Genomic DNA, 19,517 nt, shown 5'->3' on the forward strand with positions numbered 1-19,517 from the left:
TTGTAGAAATAAAATAATTAGTAAAAACTTATAAACATTAATTTAAAATAGGTATCAAAATATTTATTTTATAATTAGGCCGATAGGCCTTCCCTTTGAAAGAGACTCTTTCGTCGTCCCTTTCATTCTAGGGTTGACACTTGGCATTTTCTTCATCTTTGCATTCTAGGGTTGACACCTGGCATTTTCTTCATCTTTGCAGTTTCGCAGTTGTTAATGCTGCCTCTGTATGCGCTGTTAATCCGTGGATGGTCGAACCTTGCCCAACAACCTGCGTCTGGTGCGGTGGATTGTGGAACCTCTGCCCAACAACCTGCGTCTGGTGCGGTGAACGTTGTTGGACAAGATGCGGCGGTTCAAGCAGATCGTGGACAGCATATTATCCTTCTGAAACATGAACCTCTCTTCACCGGCTCCTGCAGAATCTTGCAATTGTTTCGGTACAGAAGGAGTTTTACTGCATATCCAAGCTTCATCTGCATAGTCGTCTTCTAAGGCAGACATCTCCTTCGCTTCAGAAACAGCCTGTTCAGTTTTCTGATCTCTGCGCTCTCCAGAAGGCTCATATTTAGAGGAATAGCATCCCAACTCCTTCACTAGAAGTTCTGAATCTCTTGATTTGTTTAACATGGCCTTGCGAGAAAAAAGAAAAGACCTTGATTTTTCAGCTTCATCCTTGAGGCCATCCACGCCATTCTCAAAGGATGTGCCTCTGTTCAAGTGATATGGTCTATCATCTTTAATGTGCATATATCCAGCATCTCTCCACTCGGGCCCCCGACCTCCATTGCAGATTTCATTGTGCCTTGCTCCACTTTCTTGTTTCAACTCATCTGAAAGTGAGAGGGAATCAGAGCCATTTGAACTCAGTCGTGTCATCAACTCGGATCGTAAAGCAGCTTCTGCATTTGTGAAGTGATTATTTTCCAAAAATTCCAATATATTGTGCACAAATTCTGCCATTTGTACAGTAGAATTCCCTTATATTTAGAGAGACGGGCAATTCTACAACAGCATCAACGTGCCAACCAAGCATTCCACTGGTCAAGTGCATATTCTCTGCGGTTCGGAGATAATGGATAGCGAAAAGACCCCATATAATTATATAATTATAGGTCTACAGAATCTGAGAGAGCAGTTTGCAAAAGGAAAATTGGAATAAATGGGGAAAAAATCCGCAAAAGCAACTTGTTTTTAATGTTACATGTTCGACCTGTCTGAACCCTTTTTGGTTAAAGAGGGTACAGGAGTCCTGACAATATCAGCTGTACAATCAGATGACCTTTGTCTACCAAGATGTAATTAAGGATATCAATTCCATCAAAGCCACCTGAAACTTGCACCTAATCAGCAATAACAACATCAATATAGGCACTACCATTAACAGGACCTCCGCATTAGCATGTTTGCAGCCTCAACAGCCAACACCTCGGAAAGAATCCAACAAACTCGTTACCAAAGGATCACACCTGCTCGATTTTTGAACCTGGGTCATCATTTTGGCAAGCGGTTTCCACAAGCCAACGGATGCCACTATCACAAGAAAAGGTATTACTTTAAGAAACCTCTAGCTATGAATTTCACAAAGGTAGAATTTCACAAAGATCTCGAAGGTAGCTTTCACAGAGAAGGAATGTCTATTTGTTTTCAAGCAACATGAGGATTGATCTTGTTCAATTGAATTACCTAACTGGTTTAGAAAATTCAAAATTATTTTCAGACTTACCAGAAAGCGTCTGGTACCCATGACACCTTGTGAACCGGTCCGCCATTACTGTAGGCTACGTTTGCGGGTGCTCATGGCGAATAGATGAGCAATTCTGTGAAATTCGACCCTGTGAGAATTAGACCCTCTTCATCGACGCTGAGAGGTGGTTTCTTGTTTTTTTAAATTAGATCCTCTTCATCCATGCTGAGGCGGCAGCATAGATCCCTTGCCTCGTTGCACAGAAAGCCAGAGAAACCGGGTCTGCCAATGTCACTGTTGAATATGGCTAGCATCGAAGCGTTTTTCTGGAGGAGAAATTCCTGTAAAGTGGAGATTTTAAAGATGGAGTAAACAACGTAATTACACCTTCGTATACAGTGAGTGCATCTGCTTCTGCTAGAGTCTTTTCAAATTACTGTTATTTCTTTTAAATGAATCTATGAAACCAGCACGTACAACCCGTTGCAAGCCAGCTATTTAGTGCTGGATAATTCCAGTTGCCTACACGTGTGTAGAGCAACTCCACCGTTTCAACCAAGTGAAATTCCTGTTGTAATTGAAGGGATTTGCAATTTGTTTCGGCCTTTTTATTTGCTCTAACAAATCCAAATGTCATAGTAATAAGACTTGCAATCACATAACTTTGCTCTAACAAATCCAAATGTCATAGTAATAAGACTTGCAATCACATAACAGCGTGAGATTCCTCTGAAATGTGTCATGAGATTATATCTAAGAAGTTTTAACTTTTAACCCAATCTAGGTGCAAGACAGTATGATACAACTACATCTACATTTTCACATAAGCCTTTCCACAATGATCCCCACACTCATCCAGAAATGCTACCACTGTTTTGTAGTGCGCAAGCATAAAGTCACGTTTGGGTTGAGCAATGAGCAGCATGGGGCTATATGCCACTCAACTCACTTGAGGGTGGGAAGGCCGGCTTTCTCTTCGGATAACAGTACAAACATTTTTCAATTGACATGAACATTATCCAGTCAATACCCCATCTAAATTGAATTCATATTCTGAAATCCCCATCCTGTCCTGTTGCTGCACAATTACATAGGTCGAAAGATATATTTGTTAGCAAGAAAGTGAATAGGACAGAACATAGACCTAGATTGTTTAAATGATAAAACCATCAATCACCAGCAGAAGCATCAGCAGCATACTCTTCTTGTTTTTAGCATGTACCATATTCATTCACAACAAGGTCATTGAAAATATTCTTACAACACAATTCATTCTGATAAGTGAACAAATGTATGCATGTTATAATTGTAGCCGCACAAATTAGGAGGTGCGCATACAAAAATGTATGCTGGTGCATAATTTTGCTTCCAATAAACTTCAATTTATCGTTTTCACAAAATAAAACAGCCTAACCCAATGCATTCCGGGACTCTGTGTATGCATCTTTTTCATATAATTTTATCACGAAGTTGGCTGCGGTGCTTTGACATGCCTTTGAATATTGTTGCAGGTTAGAAGACATTTCAGGCCAGAGTTATTGAATAGACTTGATGAAATAGTTGTATTTGATCCTCTTTCTCATGATGAGCTCAAGAAAGTTGCTAGACTACAGATGAAAGATGTAGCAATTCGTCTTGCAGAGAGAGGTGTTGCTTTAGGGTTTACAGATGCTGCTCTGGATCTTGTTGTTCACGAAGCCTATGATCCTGTAAGTAATCATAGGCTTCCTGAAGTGGAAAGTTATTCTAGGAGTTTGATGTTTTGCAGAGTTTTGGTTGTGGTGGCCAACAGTGAATATTAAAAGCGCAGGACTTTTCAGTTTACAATTTCATTTTCTCATATTTTCAATGGTCTGTCATATATTTTGCATGAACTTGTCTAGGGAGTAATTTTAGTCTGCTATTTTTGCTGGCAGTTGGTTGTGGTGGCCAACGGTTGATCTTTAAGAGCTGTGAACTCTTCAGTTTACAAAGTTGCTTTCTGAGATTTTCAATTTTCTCAATTTTCACATTCAGTTTCAGATTTTCTAATTTTCACATGATTTTCTTCCTTCTGTATGGATCCCATCGATATAAATTTCAGTTCTGTTCTTTAAATTTTAACATTTTCCTCTCGCACTTGAACTTTAAAAATGGGGTGCTGCCTGTCTCTGCGTACTCGGCGAACTTAGTTCAAAGTATATAGTAAAGGGATGTTTTTGGTGTGTTTGCTGATTAATATAAATTAATGCATTGTTTACTTGTTAATACTAGTGAAGCAGGCAGCAGGCAGGATCAATTAACATGATCCATAGAAAGATCATTAAGTTTTAAAAAACTTAGATGACCTTACACTTATGCAGAGCAGCAAAGGTTCCTTCTCCTCTGGTAGTTATCAAAAAGGAAACAGATGGCTAAAATTTCTTAACGCCTTTATCCTTTTGTAGAGAGGACAATGAAATTGTGCCTATTCAATGTAGGTTTCGATAAAAGGCCAGTATCAATCCAGCATTCCAGTGTTTCAATGAGATATTACGCCATAATCAAAGAGAAGATCCACAAGGAGAGACGGTTAAGAAATCATGGCTTCAACTAGACACAATGTTGTGAAAAGTCAAAGACGATAATGGACCCTTGGGCTGAGATTTGATTTATTTTTATAGTTGACATAAGACAATTTGAATTAATATGATCCATAGAAAGATCATTAATTTTCAGAAATGGTTCACATAAGCAGATAACCAAAAGTTCCTTCTCTTCCAGTGGCTACCAAGAAGGAAAACTATAGAGAACTCTGAAATTTCTTACCAACTGCACCCTTTTGTAGAAGAGGGAACATATGCAATTGTGTATGTTTGATGGAGGCTTCAAAAAATGAAGGCCTGTATTAATGTAGTTGCATTGTCTAACCTATCCAATGGAATTTGTAACTGCACCAGACCAGACAATCCTTGGAAACAAATATATAAAGAAGACTAAGTTGATATCTCACGACACAAAAACTTGACATTATTCTGTGGTTGATCTCTATCGGATGAGTTTATGGTTACACTCCATTGGCTAACATTAGAATGATGGCCATCTTAATTACACTTCATTGGCTCACTGAAGAGTAAAATATGTAAACAACTTAATAGTGATTATTGATGAGAGGATGAGATTTACTGTTTTGTTCTTTATGTTATCTGCAAAACATATATATAAAACACATATAGTTGAATAGAAAATATTGATTGTGAACCAAAACAAGTTCTAATTGATCTAATAAAATTGAAACTTGAATGGCCATTGTAAACGCATGTGATAACAAACTCTACTTATGATAACAATAGTGTTTGACAATAGATTTCTAATTAGCAACTTTGTATTTTCTTTCGATTAATACAATTGTGCCTCTTCTTCTGGTCACTCGTTTTAATGACCCACTGGTGCTCACTAGAGCTGAAATTTTCTTGTCCTTGCCTTTGGAGCAATTGTATGTATGTGGAAGGAAAGGCAAGTATGATATCGCTATTGATTTGCCAGACCATTGTTATGTACTTTTTCAGGTCTGAAGATGTGTAACTTGTGGTTTAGCTTGATACATTCTCTTGTATACCACTTTAACTTTGTCAATATCATAAGTCCAGTAGCGATTTAAGTGTATGTCTTCATGGCAGAACTGCATTACGCTTGAACTTTTATAAAAAATTACATTGTATTTAAAGAAATATGATGTCCAGATAGCATAGAACTCCAAACATCAAATCTCTTTGCTCCTTGTAGGCTTCAACCAATATCTCTTTTAGAGAAATTCAACAACTCTAATTTAATAATCCTATCGGCCTCTCTTTGTACCTTTTGGGACAATTGCTAGTATATTTTACATTGACACTGAAATCTGGAAATGTAGGATATGATAGTGTATAATAATAAGATGCAAAGGAATTCAAAATTTAAAAAAGGAGTGGACACGTTGAGTAATGATGCTTTGGATACCATAGACGCATGACCAAAACGGGTATGGGAGATGACATAAATGCCATTTATATTGGACGATTCGGTATATTACTTCCGGCGCGCTGTGACACTTTATGTGATATTTCTCCACGCGTTTTGACAATTTTTGACTGTCTTGGACGTCCACAAATAAATTCCACTACTTCTACTTGATGGCCGACCAACACGTGAAGAGGGAAGACTCAACGCTGAAACCGCATTTCATGATTTCATTTTACAATTTCATATTCCTCACTCGTTCTACCTAGGAACTTACAGGGCCCACCGGCACGTGTAGAGGGAAGATTCCATGCAGGCCTGAAGTGATTTTACTTTTTTACAACTTGATTTTCCACGTTTATTCTATGCATCGTCAAAATTGAAATTTCCCAAACGTTTCTTATGGAATTTAAACATGTTTGGTTTAAAATGGTAATGAAATTGTTTTTTATTTTTGAAATAATATTACAAAATTTATCAATATCTTTACTTTAAATATCTTCCTTTTAAATAATTTATCAATATCTTTACTTTAAATATTTAATTATTGAATAAAGAGAAATTCATATTATTAAAAAAAATATTATGAAAGATATTTATAAATTAAGGATCATTTTTATTTAATTCGCCTTTTATCTCATTTATAATTACATCGAAAGTGTTTTATAAAGCGAGGGTTGCCTTCGCCCTTTTGTCGTCTGTACATACCCAATGAAAGAAAGACACGTATTGAAATTATTTCTATTTCCCCTGCCTTGCATTGAATCGGATTCGACACGAGCCTTCATGGTAGTTTCTGACTTTACAAGATTCGATATGAGACCTCAATGAAGTGTGCTATGAGATAATGACACGAGGGATGAAGGTTAGACCTCTATCCTCCACATGACCGAGACATTAAATGTTTTAACGAATACCGGATCCACAGGTTTAGACATCTATTGCTTGGAAATTCTTAAAAACAAGTCACTAAGTTATTGATTGGCTTTAGTGCATGCTCTTAAGATCAGGTATGTTCATACATACAATAACGGGTCTAGCTAGCCAATGACCTATCCATACAGCGTACCAATGGTGCATCCGTCTGCATGAAAAATCTTTGGCGGCTCCCCATGGCCATCCATCGAGCCACCCCTGACTCTGATGTTGATTGCCACCACAACGTATCATATCACCATGTACACATATTCGATGTCTCATTTGAAAACTAAATTTGAAAAACCATTTGAATTTCAAATTTGCGAATGGCTAAATGAGTTTCATCCACGGAGTTTCAGGTTTGTGAGGGAAAATATTAACAGTTAGGGTATCAAAAGACCTCAACCGTGACTAGCGTTGCTAATGGTTAACAAACACAATGAATTCTCTTTGTTCCCCCTTTTAAGTGATCCAAGGAGAAGCAAGGAAGTTTAGGGAGCAATGTCCAGACTTGGACGTTGTTAACAGTTATGGTGGCATTTTTAGAAATTTGGTCTTTGCAATAAAAGGTGAGTAATGTGACCTTAAATCTAGCCTCTCATCAAATCTACAAGGTGTCAAAACCCTCTTCCATGCCTAATTAAAATTAATGGAGCACATTGTAACAAATAAAATAATATAAATATAATGTAAATGATAATAATCATAAATAATAATTAGTTAAGCTAATAATTAGGCTGAAGATGCATGTCTAAATGAGACATGACTCTTCATGGAGAGACACTTGCCTGATATATAAGCAAACCTCTCGTTCTTATTGTAAATAATCTTATTCATTATCATTCTTATTCACACATTTAATATAATACTTATATCCTCAATGGATAATTTCATATTCCAAGTCTTTTGGAGTAATTAATTTGTAGAAGGAACTTTGTTCACTTCATTTGGTATCAGAGCTAAGTTTCGTTGATCACCAGACCTTTGGCTATCAACCTATCGTCAACCTTGTTGTCGTCATGATCTAGGCATTTCGCCAATCTTGGAGATTTTCCATTCCACCAGATTTTCTGTTAGGTCTTTGGCCATTAAAATCAAATAAAAATAAAAAAAAATCGCAGGCACTCCCCACGCCAACCGTTCAGATCCCTTGCTCTCCCGCGATTCTACGCTACATTTGAGGGAAATCTTATATAAAAATAAAAACAAAAAACTGCGACCAACCACAGTTCTGCCATCCTGGTCGAGACCACTGCCGTTGTCGAAACCATTGTCCACCTTTGTTGTGTTTTCCTCTGCTGATCCCTGTATGTTGTTCCTTCTTGTCAACACCTTACTTGTGCAATCTTGCTCATCATCACGAGCCACAGTGTGTCTGCATTCCAACCTCACGCTAAACAAGAGGCTTGTCTTAGTGGTGTAAAAGTCAGGTATCATTGCTGCATTGGTTGACTTGTTAGACGACAGTCTTTCCCTTGCTGTTCATGTTCACCACCCCGACATTGCTTGTCCTCTACCGCCATTTTTTGTGCCACGTCCTTGCCTCCTTCCACTAGCACTTTCTGTTGCCGTCGCTTGTCGTACCACATCTGTTGTCGTCATCCCTCTTGTTGACCCTCGATACAATATGTGTTAAAGTCTCGCTACTGCCGCCCCTCTTGTTGACCTCATACGTTGCGTGTTAAAAAGTTGCGAGGCACCCGAACTAGCGCCGGTTGATAACCCGTGCCATTTGAAATCACATTTCTTATTATTATATAAAGTTTGATATATTTATCCACACATATATTAAAACTAAAAAAATACATATATATACAAAGTCCAAATTCAAAAGTCAGGAAGTGCCACATTCAAGTCAAAAGAGGTGAGATATATAGTATATATATTGAATTAATATAAATTTTATATATACTTAAAAGGATTATTAAATGAAAAAAAAATGGAATTTCTAAGTAATGAACAAAAACAATTCCAAAGAGAGGTAAAACAAGAAATCACAATACTTAAGCGACAATATGTTGAATTTGTGGATATGCATCACAAAGAAATAATGGAAAATGACTAAGAAAATTCTCGTCTCAAGGACCACGTCGAAAAATTACTTGCGCAAGTGAAGAAGACTAAGGTCACAAAGAAATAACTCAAGAAGCACTTATCAGAACAAGAAGAGGAAACCTTGCATTTAAAAAACCTTAATAAAAATTTATTAGAACAAATCAGAGATCTAAAAGATGAAAAATTTAAAATCCAAAACACTAAAACTAATATTGATGAATCAGAAACCAAAGAACTTGTACGTCTCGTAATCCATAATCAAAGTCTACTCACTCAAATTAAGAAAATTAAGGAGGATAAGAAAGCATTAAAAGACAAGTTGGAACAATTCACTCAAGGAGAAATATCGACAATGAATATGGCTACTCAAGAAGACAAGTTAGTTGAAGAAAAGACGCGCTTAGATGTTGCAGTTCAGACAATGAACATCCCAAGAGAATGTTCCATAACCAATTCAACAACATCTTCGCCAGAAAAAAAAAATACAAAAATTGCCACATGCCCAATAAGGGAAAATCAAACCAAAAAGGTTCCCTTTCGGCGGCATCTGAATCATGAGAATAAACGAATCAACCATGCTACATATCTGAACCATTCAGAACTGAAACAACAAACTGATGTTCTAGATAATTGTGATGTAACCTCAATTCAGTCTTATGCTAACAAGTCGTTACAAAATTCCAGTGATCAAAATACTATACAGAAGATTAATTTATGATGGTCTGATCCCTTCTCAGTGCGACAATTTTTTTTGTCACTAAGAAGATCATATCAGCTTGAATTGATGAAGATCACTGTTCCGAGACAGAAAGACTTTCGAAGCCAAAAAAAGAAAAGAGTGATCAAGCATTTTTCATCAATAACCTTTGAGGACAAAGCTTTTTGAGGAAGGAGACAATGTAACAAATAAAATAATATAAATATAATATAAATGATAATAATCATAAATAATAATTAGTTAAGCTAGTAATTAGGCTGAAGAAGCATGTCTAAATGAGACATGACTCTTCATGGAGAGACACTTGCCTGATATATAAGCAAGCCTCTCGTTTTCATTGTAAATCATTTTATTATCATTCTTATTCACACTTTTAATATAATATTTATATCCTCAATGGATAATTTCATATTCCAAGTCTTTTGGAGTAATTAATTTGTAGAAGGAACTTTGTTCACTTCACACATCATTTCATGGAATGTTTATATCTAATATGTTGTGCCTTCAGCTAATGGTTACAATGACTGAAATCTAGTTCATCCTGAGTTTCAAGTTCAGAAGGTACTATTATTGATTGTTTTAAATTTTCCATATATGAATGATTTGTTTTTTTAGGTAATGGAAAGTTTTATTCCTCATATCTCTGTATTGCTTGTTGTTTTGTTTTAGGCATTGGTTGGAAAACATAAACTATCCACAATTTGTAGTTGTATATCAGGGGGAGTACTTGCTGCAAAATAATGGCATTGTGATTGTTTTTTTTTGTTTTAATTCAAGTCTCAATATATCTGTGTGAGAACTTCTACAGGATGTCGAAATGCTTGTGTATCCATGTTGTCGGTACGTGTCCTAGTGTCTCTGCCCCAAATCCCCATGCTATAATAATAACTGGAAGACAAAACGAGGCGAACCCAAATACCTGGAAATATTTGAAGATGTGTGGTTTTATTTTTTTGTTGATGTGTACAACTTAAGGTCCGTAAGCTTGCAACCTTGGCAAATATGGTTTAGGAATATTTTGGAATCTTGCCATAAAGTTTCAATTTCGCATCGAAATTTTTGAACTTTAATCTTCAGCTCTATGTTTCATTCAACAATTCTGCATGGTTTTTGTTTGCGTAATTGTCGGCTATCCTTTTCTACATGTGCAAGTTACCTCTTCTCACGATGCTCCAATATTTTGATTAAAGTTTTAAACTCCTGCAAATACTCTTTTAAAAGGTTATAAAATCTAACTAAAAATAAGGTTATAAAATCTAACTAAAAATTCTATTGTACAACTATTTCTACGAATTCTTCACGGCGATTACATCTATGAACATTTCATTGTCTTTTTATTGCTTAATAATTGGTGGAAAAACTGATTTTCACAACCTCAACAATGATATTTATTCTATTGCCCTCTTCCTAAAGCCCCGTATAGTTAGATATTTATTTTTTTTGTCGTTAAAAGACTATCTAATAGTTTCTATTATATTTACAAAATCAAATTACAGACAGTAATGCAGGCATTCCAAGGCCAGCAGATGCACCCTGGAAAGGTTAGACTCTGAAACAAGAAGCTCCCTCGCAGGGGCAGCATCGACTAAACCAAAATTATCCCTTAGGCGGCTAATCAAGCTAACAGAGTGTTTCCAAAAAACCATTGCTTCTGGAGGTACAGAAGCAGAGAAAATCAACAACCTATAACGTTTCATTGCTTTAAACAAAACCATTTCTGCCCATGCAGGGGCTATCGACCGTGACTGACTGAACATAACAGTAAAGAAAAGTAAAGCTGAACCCTTCATACATGGGCCAGATAGACAGACTCAGAAAATTCCAACTGGACCGACGCACAGTTGTTGTCGTGACCGACTTACCCGCAGGGGCCTTGGTCGTCGCTTCTGGTGGCAAGAGGAGGGACTGAGTGAATTTGGGGCTCGCTGTCTGGTTCCTCGCTAAGGCTTGGGTCTTCCACCACATAGCACCAGCCCCTTCCTTCCGGGACACCTGCCCACATGGCCTTCCATCTGTCCTCGTCCACGTCCGGAGGTGCCGGCCCCAAGTATGGTCCGGTGTCTTTGTCCGCCTCCTTCCCCAAACCTCCTTGCTCAACCGGCGGCAGCTCCTCCATGCTACCCTTGCCAGCATCCTCTTTGCCCGAACTTTCTGGCGGCTTCTCCATTGCTTCCTTGCTCGCCCCCTCTGAGGGTTTCTCCACCATGCCCTCTGGTACGCCTGCCTCGACTCCTTCCGGAATTCTTGTGAACATAACAGAGATATGGGCATTGACTCCTGTGGTATCCCGTGAGCCGCCCAAGGTGAAAACCACAGAGCCAAACGCAGGCAGCAGTGGCCCTCCCTCACTCGAACTGCCCACTTCCAGAAATTGCCCACATGGGAGCTGCGTTGCTCTGGCCCTCCTGTGGCAGTAGCAACAACAGCAATGATGGTGTTCGTCTGCTGCAGGAGTTCGAGAGGAGGACCCTCTTCCTGGTCCTCGTCTACTTGGCTGCCTCTTCCGCAATTTAACCATGTTTGCACTGACCAATTCAATTGCCAAGCACCCTCCTTCTGCGTGCAAATTGCCCCTTCGTGCCTCCCACTGAACCAGAGAGCCTGTGAATTGCCACCACTGCTGTTTGCCACACCACGAGTTACAGCGGTATACCAAAACATGCACTGCGGCGGAATTTCTGGCCTTCCTCAGCTCCCACATCCGCCTGGATTTAACTTGCCAAGGTTCCCACATTGTCTGCTGAAATCGAGTTCCGAGCTTCCTCTTCCCCAGAACATTAACTGCATTCCGTCCCGGCTCATTAACTGCCATGAATTCCTTCGCGTGTGTGCTGAACCACTATGTATTGACGGTCGAACCAGCTCCATAAGGATTACCACGAGGCGGCACATGCTGGGCATGTGGCTCGTCCTCCCTCAACACGTCATCACCCGCATCCGGGGCCGTATAGTTAGATATTACTAGCTCAACAATTTCCATTTAAAATTGCTTTGTGTGAATGGTGACACTATTTTAGACACAATTTAATGCACATTAAGTAAAATTGATTACCCAACTTTGTTCATTAATTTTTTAAACGTAATCATGAACATAATTTTAAAGGTATGTTGTTATTCACTGAAACTTTGGAATCCAAACTAAGATAGCTTTTCCACTATCACAACATATCTCGCTTTATATCATATTATAATAATATTATATTATTAAAAACAAATATATTAAAAACGAAGAGTGAAAAAAAAAAGGAAATGATGTTAAACCATAAAATGTTCTTAAACCACAAAGCTTGTGATCGAGCATAGCAACGAAGTAAGTCACTGAGTAGTTCTTTAATTTAGAAGGTTAGAAGGTATCACTAACTATTGAACTCAAATTAAAAAAAATAAAAAAATATGATTCGATTCTTTTGAGAAGCATGGTTAAATGATAAAGAATTAATTTCATTTAATATTGTAGATTTATTTGTTATCATTCAAAGGCAAGGAGAAGGTTAAGTTGAATTTGTGATCATTTATGAAATAAATAAGTTATGATTGGTTAAGAGTAATTATATTATTAAAGTATTTATTTAATTAAAATTAATATAATTATAGAAATAAAATAATTAGTAAAAGTTTATAAACATTAATTTAAGATAGGTATTAAAATATTTATTTTATAATATATTTTATATTATTAAAATAAAATAAAAAAATTAAATTATAATTTTATTTATTTATTATTGTTGTTATAATAAAAATTAATACATGAATTAAGAATTAGTGTTATCCAATATTGTTGGTTGAGTTGTGATGACTAAAATTAAAAAAATAAATAAAGAAACAAATCAAGTTAAAATAAAAATAATAATTTTATTTATTTATTATTATTATTACAATAAGAATTAATACTTAAATTAAGAATTAGTGTCATCCAATATTGTTGATTGAGTTGTGATGACTAAAATAAAGAAATGAAAAAACAAGTTAAATTGATTTTCATTCAACACATGATTAGTTATTAGTAATAAAATTATTACAAAAATAATTTGGATTAAAATTGAAATATTTTGGTATTAAATTTGAAATGTCTTAATTTGAAGAAATAAAATTGTGTCATAACATAGAATGTTCACTATACAATATATACAAAAGTCATAACATAGAATATACACTATACAATATATACATAAGTTGTTTTATTGTAAGAGGGTTGAAGGTGATAATATATCTATCTATCTATCTATCTATCTATATATCTATATATATATATATATATATATAGATATATATATATATATATGGAGAGAGAGAGAGAGACTTTTCGCCTATCACCGAGGATATTTGTGATCGGGTCATTGGGACTATCACTTTATCGTTGAGCCTAACACAACCATCCAAAAGCCTTGTTAGACAAGTAAATCAAGTTATAAAACTAGGTGGAGACCCTAAACTAGTTGCAAATCACCTTCTAGTGTGGAACGTCCATGGTTCGACTTACCATGATGGGTCTATGATTATTGTCAATTATTATACACGTAAAGGATAAGGGAATTAAAATCTCATGTCCATGGATAGGAAGGATTGAATTTCTTTCATCAGTTTTAGCACCAAGTTTATGGGCGACTTTCGACCAGTCAAAGCGTCGAGAAGCGGGGCGGTCTTTTCCCTCATCTGCATTGCCATTTGGTGGAAATTCTTAATGACAAGTCACTAAGTGAATGATTGGCCTTAGTGCAGACTCATATTATGTTATTAAAAGATCATGTATGCTCATACATACCATTGACTCATTGGGATTTTCCGACGACTACACCGCTCATGCTCTAGCACGGTTCACTGTTTAGACTTTCCCCTTTCTGATGTAGTTAATGAAATCAATGGACATGTGTTCAATGTCATGAATGTCATCTCTGTGCTGAGGAGTTCAAACTGCTCAATTGGGCATGCAAAATTTTGAAATGAAAATTCAAACTCAACAGTCACGCGCTCAAAATTTTGAAATGGAAATGAAAACCGTAGAGTGCTTTGTAATATCTATTTCGATTAGAGCAGCAACACAGTATGGGTCATCTGCTTGGTTTACGAGATTCAATGCAATTTGGATGGAGAGATGCATCATCTCTCTAAACTATAGAGATCTTGATGAATGATGTGGGCCCATGGTCTTCCATTCTCACAAAGTCCATCAACATGGAGATTGTTATTCTCTTTGCAATCCAAAGTCAATGTCTTGTGAATAAAATAAAGTAACTTCATGAGACTTGATCCGAGAATGCTGCTATGGACTTTTGCTCCATTGTAACACAAATTACCTCATTTACCATGGTGTCCAACGGAACTTGCATGATGCTAATCATGCCTGATATTATTCCATTGTTCATCATTTTTATTGTGACTTCTCAACAAGTTAAATTTATTTATAGTTTTAGTTTTAACATGGCAGTGTGATCCTGGGAACAGGCAAAAACTTTGGACTTGGAACTTGCTCCCTTACAGACCATTGTACACCAAATTTCTCTAGAAATTCCACAACATGCTCTCCCCATACATCATTGAAGAAGATGGAAAAGCTTTGACTTTGTTGTAATTTCTGATTCAAAAATAAAATTTCACCTTCTTCATCTAGATTCTGGCCAAAATTTCCATCTTTTTGTAAAGTTATTTGTACACAAAGTTCATTCCTAAGACTCTTAACAGACAAAATTTGTGAAACAGTCAGCTAAAGTAATCAAACCGTCACTGAAGTGATTATGTACCATTTTGCTATTGAAGAGCATATTGAGAATTAGAGTTTTCTCGGAGCGGCCCTTGCCCAGCACGCCAATATTCTTAGCCATTGCATCTTCCATCGCCAAATATTCGAGGAATGAAAAGTCTTCCTATTGTCCCACTATAAATGGTTTGTTGATAAGCTTCATCTCTGCACAACTGATTGGAGCAAAACCACCATGGGAACTGTTTGTAAAACAGAGGTTGTGCTTCTAATGTTTCCTTAAGCTGCTGAAGTTCTCGTTGGAGGTTCTAATTTTGTTCCTCTAACAACTCTGGAAGTTGGTCCAACTCAACCAACGAGGAAAATTTGAGATGCTCTTTGATATGTAAAATAAAATTGTATATATTCATGTTGGTTTGATAAAATTACACATGGTTGGTATTATGCAGTGTCGTGCCACCTATGATGCTTCTTGGAGAAGGGCATCCAAATCTTTAAGTCATTTACTCACAGCGGAAACCTTATCATTCTTGTTCTTGTTTATTGTCTGGCGGTCTCTTTGGATCTGCTTAACAATAGGCTCTATTTTCATTACGACGTCTTTAAGAAACACCAATTCTTTCATGCAGCAAACTGCAATGGCTATGTGATCAATGATCTATTGGATTACTTTGTCGATACCCACACCAATAAAGTTAAGAAGCTTTTTTATTTGAAGTTAGCATCTCCTAAAACTTACAAAAAGCAGTGGGCACATCTAGTTTTATTTTTCTTCTTTTTAAAGTTGTTTTGATCCGGAGCATGAGGGAGATAAATTTTGAAAAGTTATTCAATTTACAAATTAGGAGTAATATTTACAATGAGATTTATATATAAATGAAATTTGAGTAGGAATTAGTTGTAGATAAAGACATCCTCGTTGCAAGCAATTGTAGACGTTGTTTAGAGCCCATTCCCAATGCCTTTGTGGAGGCTTTGGAAAATAATGTTTAACACACAAAGAAGATCAAGTGAGTACATATTTATATTATTTTGGTCTTTCAAGGAATAACATTGCAAATTTTTGTGATATTTCTGATTCTTTGGTTTCACATTTTGGAATAAGAGCCAGCAAATTGAATTTCTAAAAGCTTTCAATTCTAACTTTGAATTCACCTTTAATTTCATTTCATTTTAAAATTTAAAGCTTTCAGATGGTTTCACATTTGGAACGAATAATGGCCAGAGAATTGAATTTCCAAAAGCTTTCAATTTTAAATGACTAGGGAGGAAGTTAAGAAGCCTTCTAATTTGAAGTGTGCATCTTCTAACCTCGCCGAAAGGAGTGGACACATCGTGTTTCATTCCTCTAAGTCGTTTTAATCCGTTGCGTGAGGAATATCGATTTTGAAAGATCGTTCCATTTAGAAATTATGGATAGCGCGAGGGTCTAGTTAAGGTATACAATGATTATTATATATATTTTGAATTAGAAAAAACAACACGTGGACACATTCATTTTTATTTTAAGCCATTTCCAATTTGTGATTTCTGAAAAATTATTCTATGTGCCCATCGTCTTGCCTTTCTCTTTTAAAAAGGAATTATAATACACAGAGGGATTTAATGCAACAAATTTGGAAAAGTCATTATATTTTCTTGTTAAATGAAATTTCTTCCATGTTCCTCCTTTTTTTTTCAAATGAGAGCAACCTTTGTAAATGCACAACTTCTCTATATGCACATAGATATGGAAGTGTGCATATATGGAAGATGATTTCCACATATATCTACATATACAGAAGTAGCGCATATACGGAAGTAATCACAGTTCTATATTTATGTTATAGAATATGCACATACACATGTCAATTTTTGGTAGATTTGGAGGTAATCCAAGCCCTAGGATTCGTGGTTTGGAGGTTGGAGCACCATAAAAGTCATTTGTGGGCTTGGATCCCAAGGCTGGGATTTTTACCCAAAGGTTTTGGGCCAAAACCATGAGGAATTTCCTTCATGTGATGGATGGAGATGATAAAGGGTGTTGAGGAGAATCTAACACAATGAAAATCGTCAAAATATGAGTTGTAGAAGATGAGATATAAATTTCTGACGATATTTTGTGGGCTTGGTTAAGGTGGGCCTAGTAGTTGGAAACCTTATGACAGCTAGACAAGCCCTCCTCAAGGAATTTGTTGGAGCCACATATGAGGATATATGTTAAACAAATTTTTGATATCATTTCATCATCCACAAGTGCACATTTCATAAGGAAATAACATCTGAATTTGAGTCGTAGGTCAAAGCAAGGATGAATAGGGCCGCGTTTGGGGCACATTTGTGACTATTTGCAAGGCCGAGTATAAGGACAAGGAGGTCGCAACTTCATGATAAAGTCTGGGTGGTTTTGTGTTGCATTAAGGTTGTGTTCTCTTGTGAAATTAAGTCGCATGTCTATTTTGGAAATTAAGGCATATTGCAGCCCTAAATCACAGCTTGTGAGGTGTCTGCATGTCATACTAGAGGGCTAGTAACCATGCTAAACATCAGCACAAAACAACAATGACACAAGGGAGGAATTCCGCAGTTGTAGGAGGTTGTTAACAGGTTAAATAAAGGGTTAAAAGTGAGCTAATTTTTTCCCTAACCAACCAGCATTACCTACAACAGAAGTACACCAAATTTGAAGGTATGTTGATGTTATTTTGATGATGAATTTGTGCTAGGTGGATGGTCCATGTGTGGATGGTTTATCCAGCCTGTGGGAGCCATGTGTTGTGGTTGTCATGGGTGTTTAGAAACCCTAATTAGGAGCAGATTTCATAGTGAATTGTGATAGAAGTATTAGGAATCATTGGATTGTTGGAGCAAAATGTGTTTATCTAAGAGTAGCCCGATTCATAAAGGGAGTTTGACAGTTGGAGCTCGGGTGAAGTTTTTGGAGCCTAAGTGTAGCTCTTTGATGGACAAAAGAAGCTACTAGATTGGCAGATTGGAGCTCAGGTATTGGCTAGCCTATAAGATAATATTGGATCAACGTGTATTCATTGGAGTAGAAGTAACTTGCAACAGTGATAGGGGGAAGCCCTCGTGGATTCTAGGTGTTTTTTATTGATGTACTAAGGGGCATTTAGAGAGAAAAACAGAAGAGAAGGACTGACATGACGAGGTACGACATAGATACTGTGATTGTGCACTAGAGCAGTGAGATTATCATTGTATCTTGTATTCTTTTACTTGTGGATAATTGAGGGACATTATCCCTTATATGGGAGCCCTAGACAGTTCTATTATTCAGTTGGTTTAATATAATGAAGATTGGGTTGTGTTACATATTTGTACAATATTTTTTAAAAATTTGTCTATACTTGTGCATGTGTGATTTACTGCTATTTATATTCCGCTATGTAAAGTAGCTTTGTTGAGATTCTTGGTTTGGTAGCATCAGAGATTTTAATATTCTATCTTAGACTCGGGGTCTTTGAAATTCAACAATACATAAGCCATATATTGAAGTTGCGCATATATGGAAGCAATCTTCTATATATGCACACTTATATGTGTGTGTGTGTGTGTGTGTGTGTGTGTGTGTGTGTGTGCATATACAAAATTTGCACATATACAGAAAATGGCTTCTTCATATGTGTGACTTTTGTATATGCATATATGTATAGAAATATGCATATATAGAAACTTTTGTATATGTGTGATTTCTGTATATACACATATATATGGAAGCGTGCATTTATGAAAAATGGCTTCCGTATATTCACAAATTCTATATATGCACAAATTCTATACATGCAAATAGATATGGAAGCGTGCATATACATAAGTTAGCTTCCATATATATATTCATATACAAAATTTTTGCATATATGAAAGAAATATTCTATATATGCATAGTTCCATATCTATGTTATAGAAGATGTGCATAAACAAAAGACATATACTGAAGTTGCACACATCAATAAGCTATCGTCTATATGTGCATGCATCCATTTAAATATATGTGCATATACAAAAGTTGCTCATATACGAAAGCCATAATCCGTAAATGAACTCTTCCATATATATATATATAATATGTACATATACGAAAGCCATATTCTGTATATGCACAACCTTTTTATATGGACATAGATATGGAATCTTGCATATACAGAAGATGACTTCCATATCTATGTGCATATATAGAAGTTGTGCATATACGGAAGCCATCTTCTGTATATGCATGCTTCTATATCTATATGCATATATAGAGGTTGTGCATATATGGATGTCATATTCCATATAATCACACTTCCATAAATATGTGGATATACATAAGCCACGCATATAAAGAAGTTATCTTCCATATATGTGAAGATTTTGTATATGCACACACACACACACACACACACACACATATGGAAGATAGCTTATGTATATGTGTAGCTTCAGTATATGACTTTTTTTTATGTGCATCTTCTATAACACAGATATGGAATTGTGCATATACGGAAGAT

At 36.2% G+C, this 19,517-nt stretch overlaps 1 protein-coding gene and 2 long non-coding RNA genes across 4 annotated transcripts; 2 read left to right on the forward strand and 1 right to left on the reverse strand.

Moving 5' to 3' along the window:
- The first annotated feature begins 212 nt into the window (after window positions 1-212).
- LOC149242963 (uncharacterized) lies at window positions 213-2,014 on the forward strand. Of its 2 annotated transcripts, none has more exons than XR_016245755.1 (2): window positions 213-1,548; window positions 1,897-2,014. It is a non-coding gene; the product is annotated as an uncharacterized LOC149242963 (long non-coding RNA). The 2 variants fall into 2 exon arrangements; XR_016245754.1 differs by lacking the exon at window positions 1,897-2,014 and adding an exon at window positions 1,721-1,875.
- LOC149242964 (uncharacterized) lies at window positions 1,397-1,841 on the reverse strand. The gene is made up of 2 exons (XR_016245756.1): window positions 1,727-1,841; window positions 1,397-1,533 (listed from the first exon to the last, which is right to left on the reverse strand). It is a non-coding gene; the product is annotated as an uncharacterized LOC149242964 (long non-coding RNA).
- Window positions 2,015-2,069: 55 nt separating the features above from the next.
- On the forward strand, window positions 2,070-3,596 carry LOC149242965 (chaperone protein ClpB1-like). The gene is made up of 2 exons (XM_089367739.1): window positions 2,070-2,085; window positions 3,199-3,596. Exon 2 carries the CDS (start codon window positions 3,301-3,303, stop codon window positions 3,487-3,489), a length of 189 nt encoding a protein of 62 aa, XP_089223865.1. The 5' UTR covers window positions 2,070-2,085; window positions 3,199-3,300; the 3' UTR covers window positions 3,490-3,596.
- Window positions 3,597-19,517: the final 15,921 nt, after the last annotated feature.

Source organism: Pinus tabuliformis, chromosome 8 (genome assembly GCF_031772625.1).
Source record: "Pinus tabuliformis cultivar Carrire ecotype Pingquan chromosome 8, CPIR1, whole genome shotgun sequence".
Lineage (NCBI taxonomy): Eukaryota > Viridiplantae > Streptophyta > Pinopsida > Pinales > Pinaceae > Pinus > Pinus tabuliformis.

Bases quoted from the DNA above. Each gene is read 5' to 3' on its own strand.
- LOC149242965 (XM_089367739.1), top strand. From the start codon at position 3,301: ATGAAAGATGTAGCAATTCGTCTTGCAGAGAGAGGTGTTGCTTTAGGG.